Consider the following 24955-nt stretch of genomic DNA (forward strand, 5'->3'; position numbering starts at 1 on the left):
TCCTAGAAGGCATATCCTGGAGAAAGAATCCCTGCATCCACCATCCAATGGCCACTGTGGCTCATGTTGGGAAGTTCCCAAATGTCAGGGACCTCTAACTTCCAAACATTTTCTCAAATATACTTAAGATTAAAATAACACATCTGCTAGGAGGCTTGGTCTCTGCTATTTCTACTTCTGGAGTTTCTGAGAGAGTTGAGGAAGTTAAGAACAAGAGGGCGAACAACTCACAAACACTACTTGCTGGCAGTTTTATGTTGTTTGGGCAGCTTTGAGAGACACACCACCACCTCTCTTGACTCATGGGTTAAATATGCTTTCTTGACTTTGAAGTAATAGACATCAGAGGAGAGAACAGTGTCAAAAATGAAGTTCCCTAAAAATCAACAGCTCTTAATTTCTTTACAAAATTCTGGAGTATTTCTATACCAGAGCAAAATGTGTGAAATGGTTAGACATCCCTGGCTTTTTAAATGGCTAGTCCTGCTATGAAAGTGATAGCTAAGAGTTCAAAGCAAACCCTTCTATTTGTTAGACACTCTACATGCTATGATGCATGATTGTTTAGAGGCAAACACCTACTATCACCAATATTTACTTCCGTGGATGAAATGCTCCCATGTGACATTAAGCACACTAATCTCGCATGCACAGAACATAAATGGGACCAAAAGTTGCAGAAACAATCTAATGCAAGTAAAACAGGTAGTCAAAGGTTAGGGAAAGCAATTACTAACTTTCTTTCAAAAAACAGTAATGACTTGTGATAACCAAATTTTATTTTTGTATTTTTCAGAAAAAATATTAGTATGAAATAAGGCACACTACCATTTCCTCATTTGCTCATTTGCTCACAACTTCCTTTAAAACCCCATTGTTAAATTATGTTTTGTTGGCTATACATTTTTTAGTTCTTAAAAACTGATTAGATGCAAATTCTATCATAAAAATGCTCTGGTATTGCTCTGGAAACATATGATGGCACCCAGATAAGGCATTTCCAATTACCAAGAATTCATCAATTTATTTTGTTCAAATTCCATGAATATTGGTAACTATGGGAAAGACTTTCCTTTTTAAACAAATTCTTAGATGAAAGATCTCATTAGGACACAAATTGCATCAGTCATGCTCATTAGGCATTCTAAGTTTACTTTACCCCAGAGTCTGGTATACGGTAGACTCAATAAAATTAATAAAAATCATTCTATTAATTAATAGAATTAACAGAGTTAATCTGAGAGATGACCATTACAGTGAATGAATAACAGTGGGTTTGACAGCTGGGTAGTTTATGCCCTTGGTGAGGACAAATGAAAAGAAATGAATAGGCCCCTTTAATTATTTTATGATACACATGCTTGTACACACAGATCTCTTCCTCTTCTGCACAATTACCTGCCATATGCTTATGTGGCCATCCCCTGCCATAGAAATAGAATCTTAAAAACATATATGAAGGAAACATGGGAAAATACAACAGGACTGTCAATAAATAGCTGGACAAGGAAAGCATTTACGAACACCACAGAGTTCTCAGTACCACTGATATAAATAATGCTCTCCTCAGTTCATGGAAAAATAAAATACATTCTTGGTTGGCTTTGAAATTTGTGAAAATAGTGCCTACAAGAAAATGCTCCTGAAGCAAAAGCCAGAGGCTGAGGCTGTAAATCTCGAAGTGAATCTGTAAACCATCTGGTGTGTTTGAATCCTATTTTCCGACTCTCAAAGCATCAACACCACCACTCATCCCCACTTCTCCTCTCTAGGGCTTCATCCAGTTGGGTGGGCCAGAGCCGGGCTCATCAACACCTCACAGGGAGGCAGTAAGGTCAAATGTAGATAAGTTCAATCTCTTCAACCACTCGGAGCAAACCACCTGCGGCCACAACCTTCCAAGCAGCGTCCCACTCCTCGGCCGTGCTGGTTATTCGGCTCTCAGGTCTCTCAATGATTTCGAGAGCTGAAGGGCATATTGTAATTTACTGAAGGTCTACAAAGTACTGAAAATGATTAGTGGATTCCCTAAGTGGATCCTAATGAAGAGACTGAAGCTGACTGCTCTCAGTTCTGACTCTCTGGTCAAGGAAAAGCCTCTAAAGAGAACTGTTTATTGTTCAAGGGGAAGGAATTATGTCAGAAGGAGGAGTCATCTTAGTAACAAGTCACAGTACATGTGGAGGGAAAAATCGGTTAGTCTGGACACGCTGCGGAAAGAACAGGCAGCAGAGTTTTCTAAGGATGAAAGTAAACATGCCGAAATCATCTTGGGTTATAAAAAGAAACAGTTTTCCATGTTTGAATTAGGTTTTAAATCTTTCCTCGTCCTAAGTGATGGTCTTTTTAAGGGGATGATCAAAGAAGTGAAAGAGGCTTAACACTGATGACATTATGAAGCCAGAAACAAAAAGCTGATTTCCATCCTCCCCCTCCAACAATATAAAGGGCAGTAGAGATCATGCGTGTGCCCCAGCTGTGGGATGATACATACGCAGCATAAATGCTGCTTGTCCCATCTCTGATGCCCATGGAAAAACACAGCCAGTTGGTCACGCATCATTTTACTCCCCGAGCCTAGAAAGGGTCTCAGAGTTTACAGAATGATTCAGGCTGCCGCTCTAATTCAACAGCCATGCTTGCCATGGGTGAATAGGACCTCAGACCATTCCATGGGGGGCAGGGTCTCTTTAAATAACAATTCACATACCCTTTCCTCTTCATAAAAATGTTTAAACAAGTGAAATGAAGACCCAAGAATCATTTGGTATGCTCATATATATGCGAGTTTAGAGTCTTTTTATTTTCTCTCCTCCTTCTTCTTCCTTTCTTCCTTTCTTTCAGTAATTTGTTGCTATTGTATTATTATTACTTTTGAGTGTTTGCAGCAATTCAGGAAGTTTGGGATGGGCACTGTGGGGGGAAGAGGATGCATTCAGCACAGAGTCCACTGTATGAAGGAAAGGATCACAGTGCACCTCTGATGTACTGTGATTCTGTGAATTAGATTTAGTGACTTACACATTCCTTTCTTTTTACACATTAGTTCTAAGACATAACCCAATGAAAAAATTTATATATTATTTCCATTTTATAGATGGGGAAATTGAGGCTCTAAGAAGCTAAATCACTTGTTTATAGTCACATAACTGCTAAATGGTGGGTTATTAACCCAGCTTTGTCTCACTCTATAGTTCACAGGTTAGTGATCACATTCACAATAAGAATGAACTTCAGAAACTGTCCCAGCCTTTCTCACAGACCACTTAATGTTTCTTTAAGAATCTAGAAGACACCTAATAACATTTAATTAACTCTTTTGGGAAGCTGTTAACAAAAAATTTCAAAGCAAGATGCATGGCACTGTTTCACTCCTAACTTGGAATGTTTTGTTAGAGAGAAGCTTAGGAAAGAAAGGAATGAGAATCTGGTTTTTCTCCTCTACCCATTCAGGGGCAAGCCTCTCACTTATCTCCTTAAAAGAAAATGATAGCTCCCTTTACTTCCAGGGACTTCTGGAGGGTCAATATGATGGTATATATACAACCCTTTGAATCTTTTAATAGAAAACAAATATAAATTTGTCCAAACACAAAATTATATTATTCCAGTGAAGAGATAATCCAAAAAGTACACGCACATGCATGCAAATGCATATTTCTTTGTGGGGAGTGGAAGGTACTGAAAGCTCTCCTAGAACTCACTCTGTAGTAACACAGACATCATCAACTGGCCCCTTACCAATAGAACTGAAGACCAATTCTGTTACATCACCAAAATATGTACTTTTCTGAAGGATTGTTGCAAGCACTTAAGTATTTCTAAAATGTGGCCAACTTTCTTTTAATACAGAACTTACTCTAAGAAGTATATATTCCAGGGCAGCCTGGGTGGCTCAGTTAGTTAAGAGTCCAACACTTCATTTTGGCTCAGGTCATGATCTCAGGGTTGTGGGATCCACACTCAGCACAGAATCTGCTTATCCCTCTTCTTCTGCTCCTCCTCCCACTCATGCTCAATCCCCCCCACCTCTCTCAAATAAACAAAATCTTTTTAAAAATCTTTAAAGAAGTATATATTCTGGTGTATAATTATAGAGCAGGTATTTATCATCTTTTTTCTAAACTTTAAGAAAAACTGGATTTGCCAAGGGAATAAAAAAATCAATCAATCCTATTTAAACATACTTTAGAGAAGGCTTAATACAAAATACAATTCCAAATAATGAGATCACAAAATGCAGCACTAATGAAAGATTAGGGCAAATAGGCTAAAAGTGGAGAAGAGTATATTTGGAGATTACACTTCTCACATCTTCTGGGATATTCCAAATTCCAAATACCCTGTCCCACTCTTTCATTAACTATTGAAATGACCTAGGGATTTCAATAATTGGCATGCAAGTTAGAATTTCCATACAGCTTTATATATCCAAAAGTAACAAACATCTTTTGAAGAGCATGCATTCTGATGATTTGATACAAAATATGAAGTAAATGTGGAAAACAAATCCACCAAATGCCAAAGCAAAGTGAGTTTTATAAGAGGTGTTGATAAATCACACTTAATGGTTGTAAAGAGAAGAGCAGTCCCTGGCATCCTGGAGCTGGCCTGGCACCCACAGCTAGGTTGTGGTGTTCTCCTGCTGAGCATCCACAACTTGAAAGAACACCAACATCAGACAAGACCACTTGGTGACCAAGATGGACCAAGACAAAAACAATACCACTCCGTAAGGAACACAAATGCATGAACACAAAAATTACTGTCCCCGTGTTCTGGCTAATATGAATTTACCAATCACAATTTTGCTTCACTCTGCTCTTCTTCACTTCTGGTTAAGAATTAAGATATTCAGTTATAGAATTACTCTCACTTTCTGGCAGCAGCCATTCCAGAGCAAGACATCACTTCCTTGGACCCTCCCCAGAATCACCTAAAACAAGGCCCCATCCTACAGTAAGTCCTTTCCAGCACTCTCTGACCAAGAGATCCCACAGTTTCTCATGCTCTGCATTCTCTACTGTTGCATGAGTAAATACATCTAACTTTGTTCAAATACAGTTGTGGTTCTAGTGGTCTTTGGCTGAAGGGAATTGATATAGTTAAGTACAGGTACACTGTATCCCAACAGAGAAAACCAAATGTGTTCATTTTGTGCATTCATAGCAGCTAAAATATATCATTTCTTCAAAGGATACAACAACTAAACATGGGACCAATGGTTTTATGCACTAGCATTCCAGTACTCTCTCTCTCTCTTTCTTCTTAATTTCTAAAAACGGTTGCATTAGGAAACCATGATGAGTAAGTGGAAAGTAAAATAATCATATACACTGAGACTAAGTAGGAAATAGAAACTTAGTACATGTATAAATTCACACAAAATCAATCATGAGAAACAGGAAAGGCTGATATGGATGAAAGGATGGCATGAATATATAAATATATCAAATCACAGTGTATAGGATAAGTTTTAAATTGAAATTTAACACATAAGAAGAGGCCACAGAACACTTAAATAAGAGATAGAAGCATTGTGTGCATTAGTATAAATAAGAGATACTTAATCACCCACTTTGAGAAACTAATCTTATATTGACTTGAGGCCTCTCATCCTATAATTGACCACATTTGATGATTCTTACCTACACCATGTGAAATATTATAGACTAGTGGTAAGGTAGTTCTTCTCAAACTTTACTGTTCATACCAATTACCTGGAGACCTTGTTTAAAAAGCAGATCCTGATTCAATAGATTTGGAGTTGAGCCCAAGATTCTGCCTTTTTAACAAGTTCCCCAGGGATGCCAATGCTTCTGGTCTAAGGATCATACTAAGCAGAGAAATATAAAATTTAAATGTTGTGAGGGAAGGCTAGGAAGTTTCTAGGGCCAATGCTTTTGCCTGAAATCATTACGTATTGAACTGTTAGAGCCCATGACAAGCCCCAACACTTCATCCAGAGGGGGTTGGCAGTTGATTGTTGCAAGTTCTCTGGTGGCCGAAGATTGCTCTGGCACTAGTGAGATAACAGAACAATGCAAGTGCTTCCTGCTGTATTAGCACTATTCAGACTCCGTCAGAGCAAGACCAGAATATTCCTTTTCTGGAATTGAAGGCAAAAGGAGACTTTCCTTTATTAAGATCCTTAATCTCATCAATCTGTGTCTCTTTGTAACCCTACAAACCTCACTTCCCAACATATTCTCCTCACTCCCCAAAGCCTGGTTCAATTCAGGTTTATATATAGTTCATGTCCTAGGCATTAACATTTCATAAATCGTTTCCTTAAGGTTTTGGTCAGTTTCACTCTTGAATAACCATAGACACCAAAAAAACTATAGGCTGCTCAAGGGGAAACCTAGGTGACCCTATGCCCTCAAGGTTAATAACACAAAAGCTAAAGATGAAAGGGACCCAAGAGTTCATTTAGTCTAGTTTGGACTGAGCGCTCAATCTTCATGAATGATATGGGAGTCAGTCTAGGCACACCCACAGTGCAGCAGGTAAACCATCTCACAGGCCCACAGACTAGTTGTTGTTCCGTAATCACAGTGCAGCTGTGCCTGTGGGATGGCTTGGTATGAAACTCTACTCAGAACCCAGATTTTAGATTCAGGTGACCTGGAATGCTAAAGATATTTCTGCACCCACATTAAGCAATTGCATTTGAGTTTCAGGGTCAGTGACTAGGGGAATGAAGCCTTAGAAAGACCCAGCTTGAGACCTCTCTGGATTGGCTGAAAACCACAGCCAACTGTCAAGTGTTTTCCCACTAGAAAAGGGAGACTCTACTGGACATGCTTACTTCATGTGGTGCCATCCTTTTATCTTTTGCTGAGGTCTGACCCCATCACATGTAACAGAGAAAGAATGATTTGACTAAAATCTATGCCATGCCTCTGAAAGCACATTTTCACTCTCTCACACCAGTCCTCTGCTGGAATCCTTTCTGGAGAATACTGCAGAATGGCAGTGCACTTAACTTCTTATATGAACTTCCAACTACATACTATACTATATACTATTTACTCAAAACATCACAACTAGAAGGTTCACAAAAATTAAAATACAAACAAGTAAAACAAAAATCACAGAAGTAATCACACAAAGTGGTTTCTGAGGTATTCTTATAATTCTCACATGCTGACCATTCTTTTTAGTTGACCGCTAGACAGCAAAGAAAAGATGTATAAGAGATCACTTTTTAAGTAAGGAAATCTGTTTAAGGGGAAGAAGCTGTCTCCGTCATCAGTTTTAGTGGTGGAACACAGAATTCTCAGGAGAAAAAAGCCAACTGCCACAGTTTACAAAATAGCAAACTAAGACCCAGGACAGTAGAGAAGAGCTCAAGTATATTGTTAATGGGAAAGCCAGAACTAGAATCAAGACCTGTGGTCTTTCCTCCATATGACAATATGCTTACAGATTTTAGGATTTAGCAATAACTCATAATGAGCTCTCAAATGTTCGCTGTATATTTTTGTTGAAAAAAAAGCAAAGATCTATCTACAAGGGAAACATTAAGCTGATACTGCTAAGTCAGACATATGATAGGTTATTCTTGTTTCTGTTCTCGGTGTCATAAAAGATGTCTCTAGAAAATCCATGAGCCAATTTGCAGTTCATCTTTGAGCCACACTTCCAATGATCTCTCCAGACATTAAAACACAGATTTTTAAAACAAATACAAAACCATTTTGCTTTTGCACTGAGAAAAACATGACATTCCTCTAAGTATTAAGAATGGCTTATAGCTTTACCATTTACTACAAGTATTTTGATAATCAACTAGAGAACCTATAAAAAATAAAAACAAGAGAAGTTACTCAATACTGTTGGTCCAGTCTATTTTTTAAAAAGAATGAAATTACCAGTTTGAGGTGGGAGAAGTTTGGAATCTTCAGATGTTTTACTTGTAGGCACAATCCATGGCTTTTCACTTGAAGCTACACCAAAAAGAAATGGAATTCATTTTTTGTTTTTTCATTTTGTTTTGTTTTTTGAAGAAGTGAAAGGGACAGAAATAGGTTGTTGGTATGGTGGCTACCAGAAGCTTGCAATAAAAAGCACACACTAATCCAATCTAAAGTCATTTTATATCAAGGAATCAATATGCATCTATCCAGAAAGCATTTGGTTAGTGATAAGAAAGAGACCAGACTTTGGGGGCTCCTGGATGGTGCAGTTGGTTAAGCACCCAACTCTTTGTTTCGGCTCAGCCTGATCTCAGGGTCCTGAGATTGAGCCCCTCCTCGGGTTTTCCCACTCAGTGCCGTCTGTTCGAGTTTCTCTCTCTCTCTCTCTCTCTCTCTTCCTCTGCCCCTACCCCACCCAGCCCACCTTGCCCAACGTGCATGTACACAAGCTCTCTCTCTCTGAAATAAATCTTTTAAAAAAGAAGAGACCAGAGTTCAGTGTCATACTTTCAACATTTCCCAAACCTGTATAAAATTAACATACTGATGATTGTTACTGAATTTGTAGAAAATGTAATCAAACAGGTTTTCTTCCTGTTTGTTTTTAAATCAACCCCTTCTTCGGCTGAGCTGATGCAATTCATCAGTTCAGGTTTGCTAAAATAGGATCCAGTAAGCTTGTCCTACAGAATTAAGCCACCACCACCCTTATTTTTTTTTTTTTTTTTTTTTTTAAAGATTTTTTTTTTTTNAATCACGCCCTGAGCCGAAGGCAGACGCGTAACCGCTGTGCCACCCAGGCGCCCCACCACCACCCTTATTTTAACGCCAGCTTTAAGGTGCTGCTATTACCCAGAGAGCCCTCAGGCTTCTCAAAGGGGAAGGGTGTGTTTGCCTGAGGAAATTCTGGAAGCCTTTTCGGAGCTGCAACGAAACACAACAAATGTTATAACCTGAGGTACAAGTAACAGAGAAAAGATTTTTCAAAATCTCAAGCTTGCAAAAACAAAAAACAAACACAAAAAGGCAAATTACTCATGTCAAGTAAGGTATTGTTAGTAGTATTGCTTGTGGTTTTGATGCTGGATACTATAATAAAGCTTTTTTTTTTTTCTATTTTTTATAATCAAGCTACTACGTTTGAGGAATTTGAGTTCTTTTCACCCTTACGACTTTCCTAACTTCTTTCGTCATGTGGATATGCACTTTTACATATATTTCATTTTAAGTCAAATCAAGCACCAAACACATCTGAACTAAAAAATGTCCATCTAATGGAAAACAGAATTTCAGTAATTACACAGCTTTATATTTAAGCCCCCACTGCAAGTTTTTGATATTGCACTCAAATTCTAAGAAACAGTCTGCCAAAATAACAAGCATATCTTCTCCGTCTGGAGAAACAATTGAATAAAAATATATTTAGAAAAAGTATAGAAAATAGTTTATTCAGTGACACAACGATTTTGAATATAAGAATCAAATATATATCAAAATACAATCACCAAAAAGAAAAACCCCCAAAGGATTTGTCATAAAGACTCTTCAGGATACTAAATTGTAAAATATTTTATAACAGTTAAGGGCTTGGTATTGGGGGGCTTATTGTTCTGTAAACCGTGTGTCTCTTCTTTCCTATGAAGAGAAAAATTTGAATCAATTAACCTAAGGATTTCTTTAAAGCATGCATAAAATTTCCAAGGTAATAACCAGCTGCAACGTTTAATAATTTTTACCTAGAGTGCTCAGTGGCAATTCAAACCTAGGTATTAGAATAGTTTGCAGTGCCTCCGGGGTCCTTTCGCTGAGAACTACAATAAAGAAGAATTCGGTCAGCAACTCCCTGAGTCAGGATTTGACACTGCGGCTCACACTTAATCATGTGAAGCACGCTCATAACACCGTGTGCACAGGCCAGTTGGTGCCTTTCATGGAACTAGCTGGCTCCCCCAGGAAAAGCTTCACATAGCTGTTAAAATGTGAAGGCATAGTTTCCAAGGGCACGAAGTGACACGGAGGGTCAACATCACAAGTACACAACAAAACACAAGCTGCTCCTTTTCTTCAGCAGAAGACAACAAAGCAAGACTCTCCTGGGCCAAGAAGCAGCTAACTTGCATGACATGAAATTCTTATTAAAAAGCAGGACACTTTTGGGGATTCTCCTCAAGTTTAGTGCACATAGACTTGGGAAGCCTATTGAAACAAGAAAGCACAGACATAGTCAAGACTTCCAGGTTTCCCCCACCCCTCCAAGATTTGTGGGTTAAAAGGCTAGCATTCTGGGTTTTTTCTATACATCCCAAGAGACTGGTAAAAGGTGTATGTCGTCAGCATCTAGCATCCAGAGCTGCTTAGAGTATCAGTCACCAGGATCAAGGCATGTCGTTAACTCTGTAATGGAATTGGTCCAAGAAATAGGAAAGTTAACAACTGCCAATAAAGGGGGGAAATAAAAGGAAGAGGGGAACTAAGGCTTTGGGGCTGCTCTTTGTTTCTACGAGCGTTGGAAGTTCAGAAAAAAAAATTCTTAGAATTACCCAGTGTTTTTTCTGAAAAGTCTAACGCGCTAGACACAGTGGGTTTCGTGGTCCTGGACTGAGGAGTCACTGGAAGGTAAAAAAAAAAAAAAAAAAAAAAAGACAACTTTTTAAATTCAGATAAAATAATGAAGCAACCAAAGATTATAAGGTGCTTTTGTTGCCCTTTAGAATTAGTAACTGACAAATTGACCAGTTCTTTTCAAGTTAATTAAGGACTCCCTGGCTTGCCCCAGATACCTGAGCTGACACTTCTTCCAACCCTTCCTCGCTGACTTAGGTCCACTTTCCACGTGTTCCAAAAAGCACAGTGAGCTGACCTTGGTGAAAGCACTTATTAATCGTAATTTTTTCCTTGCCTGCCTTTTTCTTTCTTATTATCTTCAGGGCTTAGCACAATGTCTGCGATATAGTAAGCAAGCATATGACAAATATTAAATGAATTAATAAATGGGCAAATAAAAGAATGACCCAAGGCAAAAAGGTTTATTTAGAATATTACATTAAAGATTTCTCTCTTCCAAACTGCAGTCAACATGCAAAGCTTGGAACTGGATTGTAATAATGGTAAGGGCTCAAATGCTCAGCCACAAGACACAAAATAACACTGAATAATAAAGTATGGTGTTTGCCTAAGTGTTTCTGAATAGGAAAATTCTGAAGAAGCTTTGGCAGAGAACGAGGAAATCTGTAGACTCTCCCATCAGCTGCTGTGCCAAGAGAGGAAAGTATAAATGGGAAAAATGGGTAGGACCTTTGGGGCAGAAAAGAACTTGGAGTCATCTACTGGGTCATGCCTATGCTTTTCTTGGTATCAACAAATTATATTGAAATTAGAAAAATTACCTAGGAACTTTATTTGAATAGAGTATGCGAGCATCTTAGATAGTTTGTACCGTTGCACCAACCCCCATGAAGGTGGAGGATGGAAGGTCCATCTCCCATGTAGGTAGGAGCAGAGACTTCTTACTCTGTCAGAAATATTTCTACTTCAATAGGTTTCTTGGAATCAAGTTATTTTACTTCTCTGCCAATCTTGATCTCTTTTGGACCAGTTATGAATCCAAGAGTTTAGTGTGAGGTAAATATCACAGATATTTCAATTTATGGCAATTTTATGGATTAAAAAATTCACTTTAGAGTGAAGGTATTTTGATAACTGCAGATTTGGGGAAATTCTTGCCAGATGTTTGTTTTACTGGGTTCTGGATGAGGAGGTGTTGCTCTGGCAAAAACCCTGTGGTTCATAGAGCAACATGTCCCCAGTGGGCTGGACTTAGGCAGTTCATTCAGAGAAGAAACGCTGAATGTTTGTTAGTAAACGCTGATAAACTACGGGGAAAATGTATCTTGCATTTATTCTTTAAAGGATTTTCAACAGACTATTACATATTTCTTTATACGAGGATTATAAATCTTCCATAGATTAATCTTCCATAGAAAATTAATTCTAATTTTTCTAAATAATTCTAAGGGACTTTCACAGTTATCAAGCTGTGGATTTGGGAGGGATTATGGCATTTTTGCTAAAATGACCACTTGTGAAAGAAATTAAAAATGAGCTATGTCTTCATAGAAAAGGGAAGCACATAAACCATAGTATTATATTTTAGTATAAAAATATCTCAGAATATTGAGGTGACAAATTTCACTTAGCGTGAAAAATACAGCTTCCATATTACATATCAGGTCATATGATTCCGTGGTTACTTTTGCAACAGCTGTTTTTCCAAATGTTAAATTAAGGATCTACGATCTTATTGTTTGTGCTTATGATGAAAATTAATCTCCTAATGGCCCTTCACTGAAAAAAAGTACAAGCTCATCAATCATTTACCATTTCAAAAAATATTTATTCTTTCAAAATTAGCGACATACAGATCTCATTACCTGTAATGGGCTGTGCTGGGATTTTTTCTACCTCTGGTGTTTTAGATTCAGCGGGTAATGCCAACGTTTCATTCTTGGCTAAAAAGTCAGAGAACAAACAATTCGCCTCACTTCTTCATAACATAGTACCCAAATATTGCTCACTCAAAACATCATCAAGTAACAGATTATTTCAAGAAATCTATTTTGCTCTTAATTCTTCCTACCAGGTAGTCAACAAATTTATTGTGCATTTCCACCAGGGATTCTTCAGAATTCCATCTCGCGAACTCTAAGTAATTCTTTAAAATTAAAATTGGCATTGGAATGAAGAAAAAAAAATCACAACCCAATACTTGGATAACTCTCAAATCATTCTCATTCATAAATAAGAGTTTCTGGAAAGCACAGGTTGTATTGCAAATACTCCCTAGAACTTTATATTTGAGTACTCCTAATTTAAGAAAAAAAAAACAATGCATAAAGATTTTCCATTATTATACATATTAAAAAAAACAATAGGTTATGACAGTGAAATTTTAGAAAAACAAATAGCTCACATAGGAAACTAAGGTATTTAAAAATATTTGTGGCCAAAAAAATACCAACAGCTATTCATCTGAGCCACACATTAACACTGATCTTTTTTTTCGATCTCTGTGCGAATTCGGCATAAGGAATGAAATCGATTTTTTTCCCATGTTTTTAACCTCTTCAGAAAACTATGTAGGAAACTTTCTTTTATAATTTAGGTATTCTTTTTCAAAGAAAGTACATTCCTATACCAGAAATCCCCAATGATTATTTCCCATTTCAAAAATGCACTCAGGATGAACTTGATTCAGCTAGTTAGCACACTGAATCAATGACCTACTTGTACTATTTTGAAAGTCTAGAGGCAAGAAAGAATTCATTCATCCTTGAGATACCCTGATCATGTCAACTTGAAATGATCATAATCAGATGGGATTATTTTTTTAGAGTCCTAAAACTATACAGGACTTCTTGGGTTTCTCAACTTTGGCAGGAGTGACATTTTGAGCTGGATAATTATTTAATCCTGTGTACAACAGGACGTTTAGCAGGATTTCTGGTCTTTACCCACTGGATTCCATTAGCACTTTCACAACTGTGACAAACAAAAATGTCTCCAGATACTGCCACACGTCCCCCGGGGGGAAAAAGCTGCCCTCTACTGAGAACTATTGATCTAACTGATCCTCTCAAAGTTCTTTGAGGATGAAAATCTTCTAACTTCCTGCTGTAGTTCACATCACTGTTGTAAAGACCATTTTCTTATCAGTTAACACGGGCTACAAAATATTTATTTACTTCTGAAGAACTTGAAGACAATTATAAAGTCATCCCTTTCACAATGATTATAGAAGCAAATCAGTTTTCAATCTGTATGATGGAAGTCTACAACAGATTTTTCCATAGGACTTAGGAAGTGTTTTAAGATGCTAGACGCAGGCACCGCAAGTGCTTCCATGCACACCGTATCTAACGGTCAAGTGCGTGTTTTGGATTCATGTGTGCATGAAGTTGCACAGCATTTCTGCACAACAGAAGTGTTAAATACTATTGCTCAAATTAATTTAAAGGGGCATAAAGAGACTCTCTGAAATAACTAAAAAAGCAGATCCAGTAAAATTTTAAAACTTCCATTCTTAAAATTTCTCAATTTAATCAACATTTTTCTGTTGCAGTCACAGCTTTTGTTTAGAACCACTGGGATTGTTAGCATAGGAAAAAACATTCGGATTGCAGATTTTTATGAACTTTGGTCCTGTTATTTTCAAGGTGTACCATGGGAAGCTTTTTTAAGTGTGAGATTATAAGGTTTTCCTTTAGTGCTCTTTTCTTTTTCGGGGTCCTCTTCTCCCTCAAGACACCTTTGCTAACCCTCTCCTTCCTGTATAATATCCTACATTCTCACTGGTTTCCTTCGCTGACTAGACTATTTTAACCTACAGATCCTATATTTTCAAACAATGCTCTGAATTACTTCACTTTAGCTCCTTATATTAAAAACATGCCCTCAGCTGGCAATCACATTAACCTAAAATTAGGCTGTTAATGTGGGGGGCGGGGGGTGGGGGAAAGGTAAACTATCTTCCCAAGAGACATTTGTATTCTTTACACATCACTAACTCCTTACAAAGGCATACTGTATTTCTAACTATGGCATTTCAGGTGTCAGAAAAATTGGGAGATGGGGAAGATATTTGTATGAGAGCATGTTTGTGTCTCTTACCAATCTGTGAGCGCTCACCTCACTATCTCTGGACAACTGCAGTCTTGGCAAGAGCAGAGTAAAATGCCACCAGAACATGGCCTAAAACCTAGGAAATTCCCTTTCCTCTCTGATTCTTCTGTACCTTTATTCAATACAGTTGTTTCCTTTCATTTTTGGCAGGCAAGGTCTTGGCTCTAACCAACTCCTGTATGCCCCAGGGAGGGGTGTGTGTAATACTAGCTTTCTTGTTTATTTCTTCCATTATTCACACCATGTGTTCTTAGAACAAAAGCCATTAATTTCTTGATGTCCCATGATGGGCCCTGCTGGAATGAGGATATTATTTTTAGGATTTACCCCCTCAAAGAAATGGTACTTTTCTGAATTGCAGTGTCAAGTAACTTCAGGAAAGTTTATTTCTCCCTTGCTAGTATAAAGAACTATTTAAGCAGCATCTCTTTCCATTAAAAACAGTAAATTGAAAATGCAATTTTTAAATACAGTCTGTCAAGGTGGTACATTTGATGGATTTGCTGGGCATTTTCAAGATACTAGCTATCAAGTTTTTCAATGCATAAGAAATTTGCCATCTGTTAAATTTAAGATGGTGTTTCCATAGAAAAACAAGTCAAAAAAGATATTTACTGTTTGCATAAATTTTTCTTTATTGAAATCACACTCAATCCTGAAAAGCTTTTAGTAAATCGTATCAGAAAGATAAGAGCAAAACCAAAATAAAACAAATGTACTGTTTTATTCTCTAAAGAAAACAGAAAGATTGAATGGGTATTAAGGTAGTGTGCGGAACTTTGCCAAAACCAGTTAAGTTTAGGAAATATCACTCAAGACTAAAGAACAAAACATCCTCCAGTTCAAAACTGACAGTAGTGGTCTGGGGAAAACTGCTCATTTTCAACCTCCTTCACAAATTCTATATTTTGTAGTTTTTCTGGATGGATTAGCGATCACATCAGTGAGACTGGCCAGTTCCTTTTTTTCCCCCCTCTTTCCAAACAAGACTTTCCCAAGGGCAGGTCAAGGCATCTAGGCTCCGGGCAGAGAACAGGTGAGCACAGGGATACTGAGCACTGGATTCCAAACACAAGTTCAGTGAGGAAAGTTAATTTGGAAGATTCCTGGGTTTTAGCAAGCATTTAGATGTTGCAGGGTTTAGTCACAGAGTTTTATAGCTAACAAAGAGGTGATCGAGTCTGATGTACAAATTAAAGAAATGATGTCTAAAGTCCCTTGTCTACATTCTCAAAGGTAACTCACTCTGGGACTAATAGGTGTGACTATTTCATAATAAAAATGTCAGGATCACAAAATCACAAAGACTGGCACATGTTTGCACATCTTAATAAAATGATGTGTAAGTTCTGAAAATTTTTCCACAATTGGTGGGACTGTTAAGTCTATCAATTAAGAGCTCTTCTACTCCCTTAAGGTTTTGTTCCTCCTTCTTCCAGTAAATTCTCAAATTAACATCTAAGGAACACTTCAGAGTTCACGTTTTGAAACTGTTCCAATCTGATTGCCCAGCATCAAACAAGCAAACACGTCAGGAGAAATTAAGCCTGAAGTTCCGGTATGGGCAGGTCCTGTGCCCGCGTAACTCACCAGTAGAGTGCCAGCAACGTGCAGTTCCGCCACAAAGGAACACGTAGTCATTATATGTGAACTGAATGCTGCCAAACAGGGACCCGGGGGGCTTATTTCTGCCCCCGCACAAGGTGCACATTCATTTATGTAAGTGTGAAAGTTCTTCGCTAGTGCCTAATTCAGAGAAAACATTCTGCATTTTTTGGTTTTGTTCACTTTCTACCGCATCATGCCATCTCCTTCCATATCTACCAATAGCTGAAGACCTTCTCCAGAGGCAGTGGAGGGGTGGTTCTCAAAGTATGGTTCCCAGACAAGCGGCTTCAGCATCTCCTGGGTGCTGGTTAGAAAGGCAGATTCGCAGGTCCCACCCCCCATCTACCGAATCAGGAGCTCTGGGGTGGGTCCAGCAGTCTGGGTTCACAAGCCCACCAGGACTTCTCGTGTTCCATCAAATTTGAGATGCTGTGCTATACAGGGAGGCCTGACTAATTTGATCCTCAAATGCGGCAACTAATTTACCCCAATGAGCACTGCAATTATTCCCTGGGCTCCTTTTACAGGGTTTTGCTGGGTTTGTCTCCCCCCAAATTGTCACATTTGATATTTTTAAGACACTGAAATTATATCAAGTTCTTTCCACAAGTAGGAGGCAGTATCAATCTCAAGTAAATGATAATTCTAACACACCTGACCTCTACATCAGCTCTCCTCGAAAACATCTCGCGGCCCCTTGACAGTATAGTATGACGATATTCTAACAATCACTCTATTTGAAAATTTTACTTCAATAAATGTATGGATTTTGGATAATTTGATAAATGTCACTTTTAAAATAAATATATTTTATATTTTATGATATATAATAACTGTTTACCCATAGAACATGACATATAAATATTTCCAACACTCCAATCTCTCAGCCCTCACTGCTTTTTTTCCAATTTTTTTTATCATGGTAAAATATACATAACATAAAATGTATGACCTTAATTAACATTTTTAAGTGTACACTTCAGTAATATTAAATACATCCACAATGTTATGCAACCATCACCCCTGTCCATCTGCAAAACTCTTCTCATCTTATAAAAGCAAAACTATATTATTAAACCCTCCTCCCTCCAGTCCCTAGAAACCACCATTATACCGTCTGTCTATAAATTTGACTGCTCTAGGTACCTTGTGGAAATGGAATCATACAGTATTTGTCTTTTTGTGACTGGTTTATTTCACTTAGCATACTGCCCTCAAGGTTCATCAATCCTGTAGCATGTGTCAGAATTTCCTTCCTTCTTAAGGCAGAATAATATTCCACTGCATATACACCCACATTTTGCTTATTATTTTATTTTTAATTTTTAAAATTCTTAAAAGATCTTACTTAAATCTGGTTAACATACAGTATGATATTAGTTTCAGATGTACAATATAGTGATCCAACGCTCCATACATCACCCGGCGCTAGTCACATCAAGTGTACTCCTTTGTCCCTATCACCCATTTACCCCATCCCCCACACCCACCTCTGGTAACCATCGGTTTGTTCTCTGTAGTTAAGAGTCTGTTTCCTGGTTTACTGCTCTCTCTCTTTTCCCCCTTTGCTCATGTGTGTTGTTTCTTAAATTCCACCTATGAGTGAAATCATATTGTCTTTCTCTGATTTAATTCACTTAGCTCCATCCATGTTATTGCAAATGGCAAGATTTCATTCTTTTTTTTGGCCAAGTAATATTATTCCAGTGTGTGTGTGTGTGTGTGTGTGTGTGTGTATCACATCTTTATCCATTCATCATTGGTCGATGGACACTCGGGCTGTTTCCATAATCTGGTTATTGTAGATAATGCTGCTATAAACATCGGGGTCCCTACCCATTCATTTGTTGATGGACACATGACTTGCTTCCATGCTTTAGCTATTGTGAATAATGCTAGTTTGAACATAGATGTCCAAAAACCTCTTTGATAACTTTTTTCCAGTTCTTTTGGATATATATGCAGAAGTAGAATTGCTGGATCATGGGGTAATTCTATGCTTGATTTTTTTGAGGAAATGTCATACTGTTTTCCACAGCAGCTATACCATTTTCATTCCCATCAACAGCGCACGTGCCTGTCCCTTACTTTTTACTTTGAGATGCCCAAACAGCTCATTTGCTAGATTCCTTGGGTACCCTAAGATTATCAGTGCTAGTACTCAGTCACCACAAAGTTCAAATATGGAACATTGCTGCTTACCTAACTGTGTCTTGATTGCATCCGAAATCTCAAGCATTATGGATGCAGGAAGTTTCACAGTGGTTTCATTAAGGCCTGGAATAATAAAATGGACTGCAAGGAAACAGAATAGGGTAAGAGAAAGAAAATGCATCATGACATAAAACAAAGCTTAGAGCATCAGATAACAGACACTATGAAATTTCGTACTTATTTGGCTTCATCAATTTTAACTCAAACCTAAAATGTCGGAAAAGGAAATATGACTGTACTTTAAACAGATTTTTTTTTAATATTCAGAACTGAACTACAAAATCCTCTGGCTTTTAATCTATAGAATCAAAAATAGTAAAATTGCTGTCTAACATATATAGTGAACAAAATACCATTATTAATAATAATTTTTAAAAGAGCAGTTCAATGCAACAAGGACTCCCTCCGATCTGCAACAACACTGTGGAGCGAGTAGGATGAGTGCCATCACTCCCACCAGGCGTGGGCAGGAGTTGTTTTTCTAACACACACTCATAGAGGTAGCATCTCTTGGCTCCTAGCCTGGCATGGACATGAGCCAGAATGCTCAGTGCTAGAAGGAAATGAACCAACATCAATTTAATAGACCTGCTAACAGCGTAAAATTCCATAAGGGCCCTATTATCAAAAATAGCCTGACGTGCTTACTGTAGGTACAGATTCCAAGATACACTCACCTAATATTGTTCCTCCAAGAGGTGTCTTATCTGGGGATTTAGTTGAAGCCCTGTGAGTAACATTCTGAATCACTGTTGAAATACAAAAGGTAACAGTGTGATGGAAAAAAATAGTCAGGAAACAGTAAACAGCTGTAATGTGAAGACATCTGCACTGGGGAAGCCCTCATATATCTTTTTAATTAACATAAAGTAACTCTTTGGGCTGGTACACAGCCAACGAAGGGACTGGAAGGCACATCTCACCTTCACGTGTATGCCTTACTTTAAGTAAGGAAAGTTAACATAAAGTGTTCCATTCAAATGAGCTGAAAATTTCCTTCCTCATCTCCATTTCCCGCAGCCTTCCCAAGTTAAAGAAGTTGCACAAAATGCGGTAATTAATATAGTAAATTTTAAAAAGTGAAAATGTATATTCTCAAAGCAAAGAATCTGGACTATTTCAATACTGACACTGTTTGGAGAATACACTTGAGACACTGTGTTTTCTTAAAATGAATAATTACTTTAAGTGTCTAATCTCTTCTACCAAGAAACTTTATGGAAATAATGGAGTCACTTTAAGAATTTAAAAAAAACTGAAAGTCAAAACAAAAACAAGTATATGCTGAAATGAAATAAGACATTATAATTCTTGAAAACTGTATGTCTTTACTCTCCCTAAAAGGAACACTAAATCATAGTTTTTATTTCACTAATCCAAATAGCCTATTAATGACTTGCTTCATGTATGCCAGCTTAACAAAGTCACACATATTCAGATGGCTTTTTAAAATTTAATACTTATTGTGGTTGCTTTGTATCAGAAGTTTTACTTTGGTAAAACACAACCAAAGTGACTTGCCAAGACTTGGCCTATTGGTACAAGAGCCAAAATTATCTATTAACTTCTAATTTGCTAGACCATACTGATTTCTTCACACTTTTGCTTTAAAACAATCAGAAAAATTGGGGGGAAAGTGCTATATTTAATTATCTCAGTGAAAAAGTGTATGAAAAATAGTTCTAAACTATAAACTGTACTGGAATTAAAATTAAAAAATAGTTCTAAACACACATCCAGAGCAGACTCCTACAAATTACCTTGTTTGATGACCGTTATGGGGATTAGCTTCCTTGGGACATACGCTGGCTGAAAAGAGAAGGAGTCAGCTTTTTAGTTAGTGTTAACTTTTTTTTTTTTTAAAGAGCAAAGAATTGGAAATAGCCCTGAGTTATCTACAGATCTTTAGTGTATATATCTACCTCTGTTTTATTGGACTCATTTGGTTTCCCCCATAAATGTCCAAAGGCTTGAAAGAAGCGGTTTCTGCAGAACCCCCATTATTTTAGTTGATCTTGAAATTGCAATGAAAGGAACTAAACCATGTGGATTGACTACTAGTTGATTTATCACTTCATTTGAGATGTGACTCAACCAAATTCTGTCTTTATGTGTCCTCTCAAAAAGATGCTAAGCTACATATTATCTTTTTTTTTTTTTTAATTTATTCGACAGAGATAGAGACAGCCAGCGAGAGAGGGAACACAAGCAGGGGGAGAGGGAGGAAGAAGCAGGCTCATAGCAGAGGAGCCTGACGTGGGGCTTCGATCCCACAACGCCGGGATCACGCCCTGAGCCGAAGGCAGACGCTTAACCGCTGTGCCACCCAGGCGCCCCTACATATTATCTTTTAATACGGGTCCACATCCACGGTTTGAGTGCACCCAGCTGCTGCCGCTGCTGCAGATAACCTGACTACCATGAACTCCCGAGACAAGCACCTCCTTGCCCAAGAAGGCGGAGCTGGGACTCAGATGCAGACATTTCTACCTCCAAATCCTATACTCTAAGCCATTCTGTACATATTTATGCACAAAGGACCTCAAAATAGAAAGGCATCCCAGGGCACAGTGCATTCTCCCCTCTCCCTAATTGCCTCGGGCATCCCACAGGAAGTTTTGATGTCATGGGGTGGCTTGCGCTAGGGACAGGTTTACTGTTGACTTTAAAGTGGTGTCATCACTGGACAGAATTGTGAGCCAAGGACAAGACAGCTAAGGGAGAGACATAGGAACAAAATAAGGGAAGCAAATATATAAGGAAGAATGAGACTGAGTTAAAGAGGGGAACATGCCATTGATTTATTGATGCTTGATTTAACCTGCACACATGATAAAGAGACCTCACATACCAGATCTATCAATAATCCAGGATGTGCTGGATAAGATACTTACTATATAGGTGTTTACAGTTGTGAGCAACAGAGACTTGTTAACATGCTGCCATTTTAGTGACTAATGTGCTCATAAAAAGAGGGGCCACAATACCAAGCTTACTGTTGGCTATTTTTCTTCTTGTATTAAGGTCCTTATACTTAAAAACCACAAAAAAACAGGGGCACCTGGGTGGCTTAGTCGTTAAGCGTCTGCCTTTGGCTCAAGTCAGGATCCCAGTGTTCTGGGATTGAGCCCCTCAACTGGCTCCCTGCTCAAGAGGAAGCCTGCTTCTCCCTCTCCCACTCCCCCTGCTTGTGTTTCCTCTCTTGCTGCCTCTCTGTCAAATAAATAAATAAAATCTTGGGAAAAAAACCCACAAAAAAAACAGAAGTTTTGTATTATCAGGTTTTTTAAACTATTTACAGCTATAGACTGAATGCTTGTGTCCCCTCAAAATTTATATGTTAAAGCTTAACTCCCAAGTGTGATGGTATTTACAGGTAGGGCTTTTGAGGAAGGATTAAGTCCTGAGAGGCCCACCCTCTGAATGAGATTAGTGCTTTTATAAAAGAGGCCCCAGAGAGGACCCCCACCTTTCTGTCCTGTGAGGACACAGTGAGAAGAGGGCTATCTGTGAACCAGGAAGCAAGCTCTCACCAGACACCAAATCTGCCAGCACCTGATCTTGAACTCCCTGAGCTCCAGAACCCTGACAAATAAATGTTTGTTCTTTAAGCCACGCAGTCTGTGGTATCTTGTTGTAGCGGCCTAATGGACCAACACACCCAGTAATTTCCTCCATAACAATCTAGCCCAATCTAATCTAATCCTAAACTAGGGAATTAATCAAAGATAAACACCCTTATATATAAATTATTACCACCAGGCAAAACAACTACATCTTCCAAAAGCAGAGCTTTTATTAAATACACTATGTTTCAAATTTTTGACATTTAACGAAGTGGGAAATATGCATAATATAAATACAAAGATTACAATTATATGCACACTATAACCTAATTTTATAACAAGTATGTATACACAAATTATCAGAAAGAAATAGATCATAGGGTTTTTTTTAACAGTGGTTATTTTTTATAAACAGATTAATTTTTATACTTTTCTCTATTTCCCAATTCCTTACAAGCATGAATTACATTTTAATTAAGAAGAGGTTTTTTTGCATTTAAAAAAAAAAGAAGAGGTTTTTTTGATCAACAGTCCGTTCAGTTACTACATATGCTTGTGTACCGTACAGCTTATTTGCTATTGGTAAATAGGAAAATGACGTAAGTATGGTTTATACAGAATTTTTCCCAGCCAAAGGGGAAGGAAACAGTAGAAATACAAGTATAACCTTCAGTGGGAGATGAAAAAAAAAATTCTCAGCTTTGAGGTCACCCTGGCAGCAGGATCTCTGCAGTTTTATCAGAAGAAAATTAAATAGGAGACATTGTACACAGGATCCTTTCCCAGAAAGGCTCTGCCTCAGGTGCCTACCTGACTTCTACCTGTCCTGCTCTAGCGAAAGGGCTGCCAGTACATGGCCTTTGTCACCTGAGAATTTTAAATGCCAGCTGTGCCAACCTCCAGCCACATGGGAGCCACTTACCGGAGGAGCCACATTATCTTTCCAGGCACTAATAACCATTTTTGTGAAAGCTGTAGCTACAGTCCCAAAGATTTTTGAATGGCTTGTTCTCCATCCCTATGAGTCCTGCCATTTAGTGCACATTTTGCAGAATGCGAAGTTTTTAAGACACATCACAATTTAGCAGAAACACCTACGTGTTGCTGGGTTGATTGCTTTGGAATTTCATTATTTCAATTTTTAGTTCCTTTGCTGTGATGATTTGCTTTAAACAATTTTTGACAAGGACAAATGGAAACTAGTCCAGTCTTCACATGAACGGCACAAAATTTCTCTTTGAACTCTAACTTGAGCATCTACCAATGTTCTATTAAGATGATGACAAGACTATATGTACAGTATGTGCTGCCAAAAAACAAGGAAATAATTTAGCTGCAGAATCCAATGCTTTCTAGACCTCTAATTACGCTCTTGACGAATCTGCAGTCCAAACGTGCATCAAGACTGGACTCTTGAGTAGCTGACTCTCTGTAAGGAGGGTTTTTAGGAGCAACAGGAAAATAGTCCTGCCTCAACTATCTATGCTGAAGGCTCCAAATTCCCAGTAAGAAGCTGACATCGTGAGTCCTTTCCCTCTGTCTTCTTATAGAAGTGTAGGGAAATGTCTGTTACTGGGATCCACTGAGAAATGAAATACTGTGATAACTTTGAAGTTAACAGTGTTTAACCAATTGCAACCCAATTTTAATCAAACTGTTCCATGCAGTGTTTTTTAAAAAGATACCAGTAACCCTTCCTCGCCTTCCCAATTTTGCTCTTAAGCCATGTCCTTGCTGGCTCTTTTCTGTGAAGCTTTGGTTGACTCCCATTCCTGTTGCAAGCCTTCATCACCACTTCCTTCCACAGCTCTCATCCTCCCTTCGTTTAATAAGTATTTTCTATGTGTTTACTGTATGCCAAGAAGTAAGCATACTTCCCTCCTGCCCTAGAAGAAATGTGGTAGTATATTTTCCTGACTTTCAAGATATCCTGTTCCTTAAGAACCTAGGTTGTACTATATCCTGAGCTAGGAGACTGGTTAAGGGAGTTCACTTCTACCATTTTTGAAGGGACGTTGTGGCTGAGTATCCAGTGGGGAAATCATATGGGGAGAGGGTGCTGATGTGGTAAACAGCAATGAACTGATGACCAATTCAGCTGATTTTAGTCCTGGTTAGGGAAAGCCTATGCTTATCTAGAAATAACCAGAATGGTAGTAATCATATAGGATGAGGGACTTTCTATTCACTCTGCATTATACTAACTTCCTCCTGATATTATTTTGAAAATTAATACATGTAGTGTTCATGCTATTCCTTGTAGGCTCTTCTTTACTGGTTTGTCTATTTGGTATTTTTGTGGTGTCAGAAAATTCACTATAGATTTAACTTTATTTTCAGGTCCTGAGATTTAAAAAAACTGTCCATTTGGGGAGTGGCAAGGGTTGCTCAAAATCAGACTTCAATGGTTTAAGAGCCAAACCACATGAGAAGAACATGGGCCTGTTACACTGTGGTTTTAATTCATTTTTAGGATGTTCTCATGAGAGTTATGAAATATATTGATTTAATCTAATGTCCTACTTGCAAAAGTCTTCATATTTCTGGTCGTTTAAGGAGGAGTCAGACATACACCTTTGATAATATTATTGGCCTAGATATAAATTTTTCAAGTTTCTGCTTAACAACAATTGCTAATAACAGAAGGATACCTGATATATTCACTGCACACAATCTTAAGGTATGGGTGGGGACCCCATGGCATTCCTCCCTATTCACCCCACTCATCTGGTAACTGTTACACTTTAAAAATTGGCACTACTTCTCTCTTTGCCAATAGTAGACATGCTTTTTTTTTTTTTTTAAGATTTTATTTATTTATTTGACAGAGATAGAGACAGCCAGCGAAAGAGGGAATGCAAGCAGGGGGAGTGGTAGAGGAAGAAGCAGGCTCATAGCAGAGGAGCCTGATGTGGGGCTCGATCCCATAACGCCGGGAACACGCCCTGAGCCGAAGGCAGACGCTTA

General features: G+C 38.1%; 1 protein-coding gene across 17 annotated transcripts in view; it reads right to left on the bottom strand.

The window, feature by feature from the left end:
* The window catches only part of ABI3BP (ABI family member 3 binding protein), a 241368-nt gene that overhangs the window by 112139 nt on the left and 104274 nt on the right, over positions 1 to 24955 (bottom strand). For 13 of the 17 annotated variants that reach the window (XM_019797315.2, XM_019797321.2, XM_019797316.2 and 10 more), the window contains exons 7-14: positions 20183 to 20231; positions 19100 to 19171; positions 18411 to 18503; positions 12353 to 12430; positions 10463 to 10531; positions 9659 to 9733; positions 8775 to 8846; positions 7878 to 7952 (exon numbers count right to left, since the gene is read on the bottom strand). In XM_019797315.2, coding sequence (XP_019652874.1) covers positions 7878 to 7952; positions 8775 to 8846; positions 9659 to 9733; positions 10463 to 10531; positions 12353 to 12430; positions 18411 to 18503; positions 19100 to 19171; positions 20183 to 20231 — 583 coding nt within the window. The remainder of the gene's footprint in view (positions 1 to 7877; positions 7953 to 8774; positions 8847 to 9658; positions 9734 to 10462; positions 10532 to 12352; positions 12431 to 18410; positions 18504 to 19099; positions 19172 to 20182; positions 20232 to 24955) is intronic. The other 4 variants (XM_034657432.1, XM_034657442.1, XM_034657426.1 and 1 more) reach the window with 1 other exon arrangement.

The sequence above is a fragment of the Ailuropoda melanoleuca genome, chromosome 1 (genome assembly GCF_002007445.2).
Source record: "Ailuropoda melanoleuca isolate Jingjing chromosome 1, ASM200744v2, whole genome shotgun sequence".
Lineage (NCBI taxonomy): Eukaryota > Metazoa > Chordata > Mammalia > Carnivora > Ursidae > Ailuropoda > Ailuropoda melanoleuca.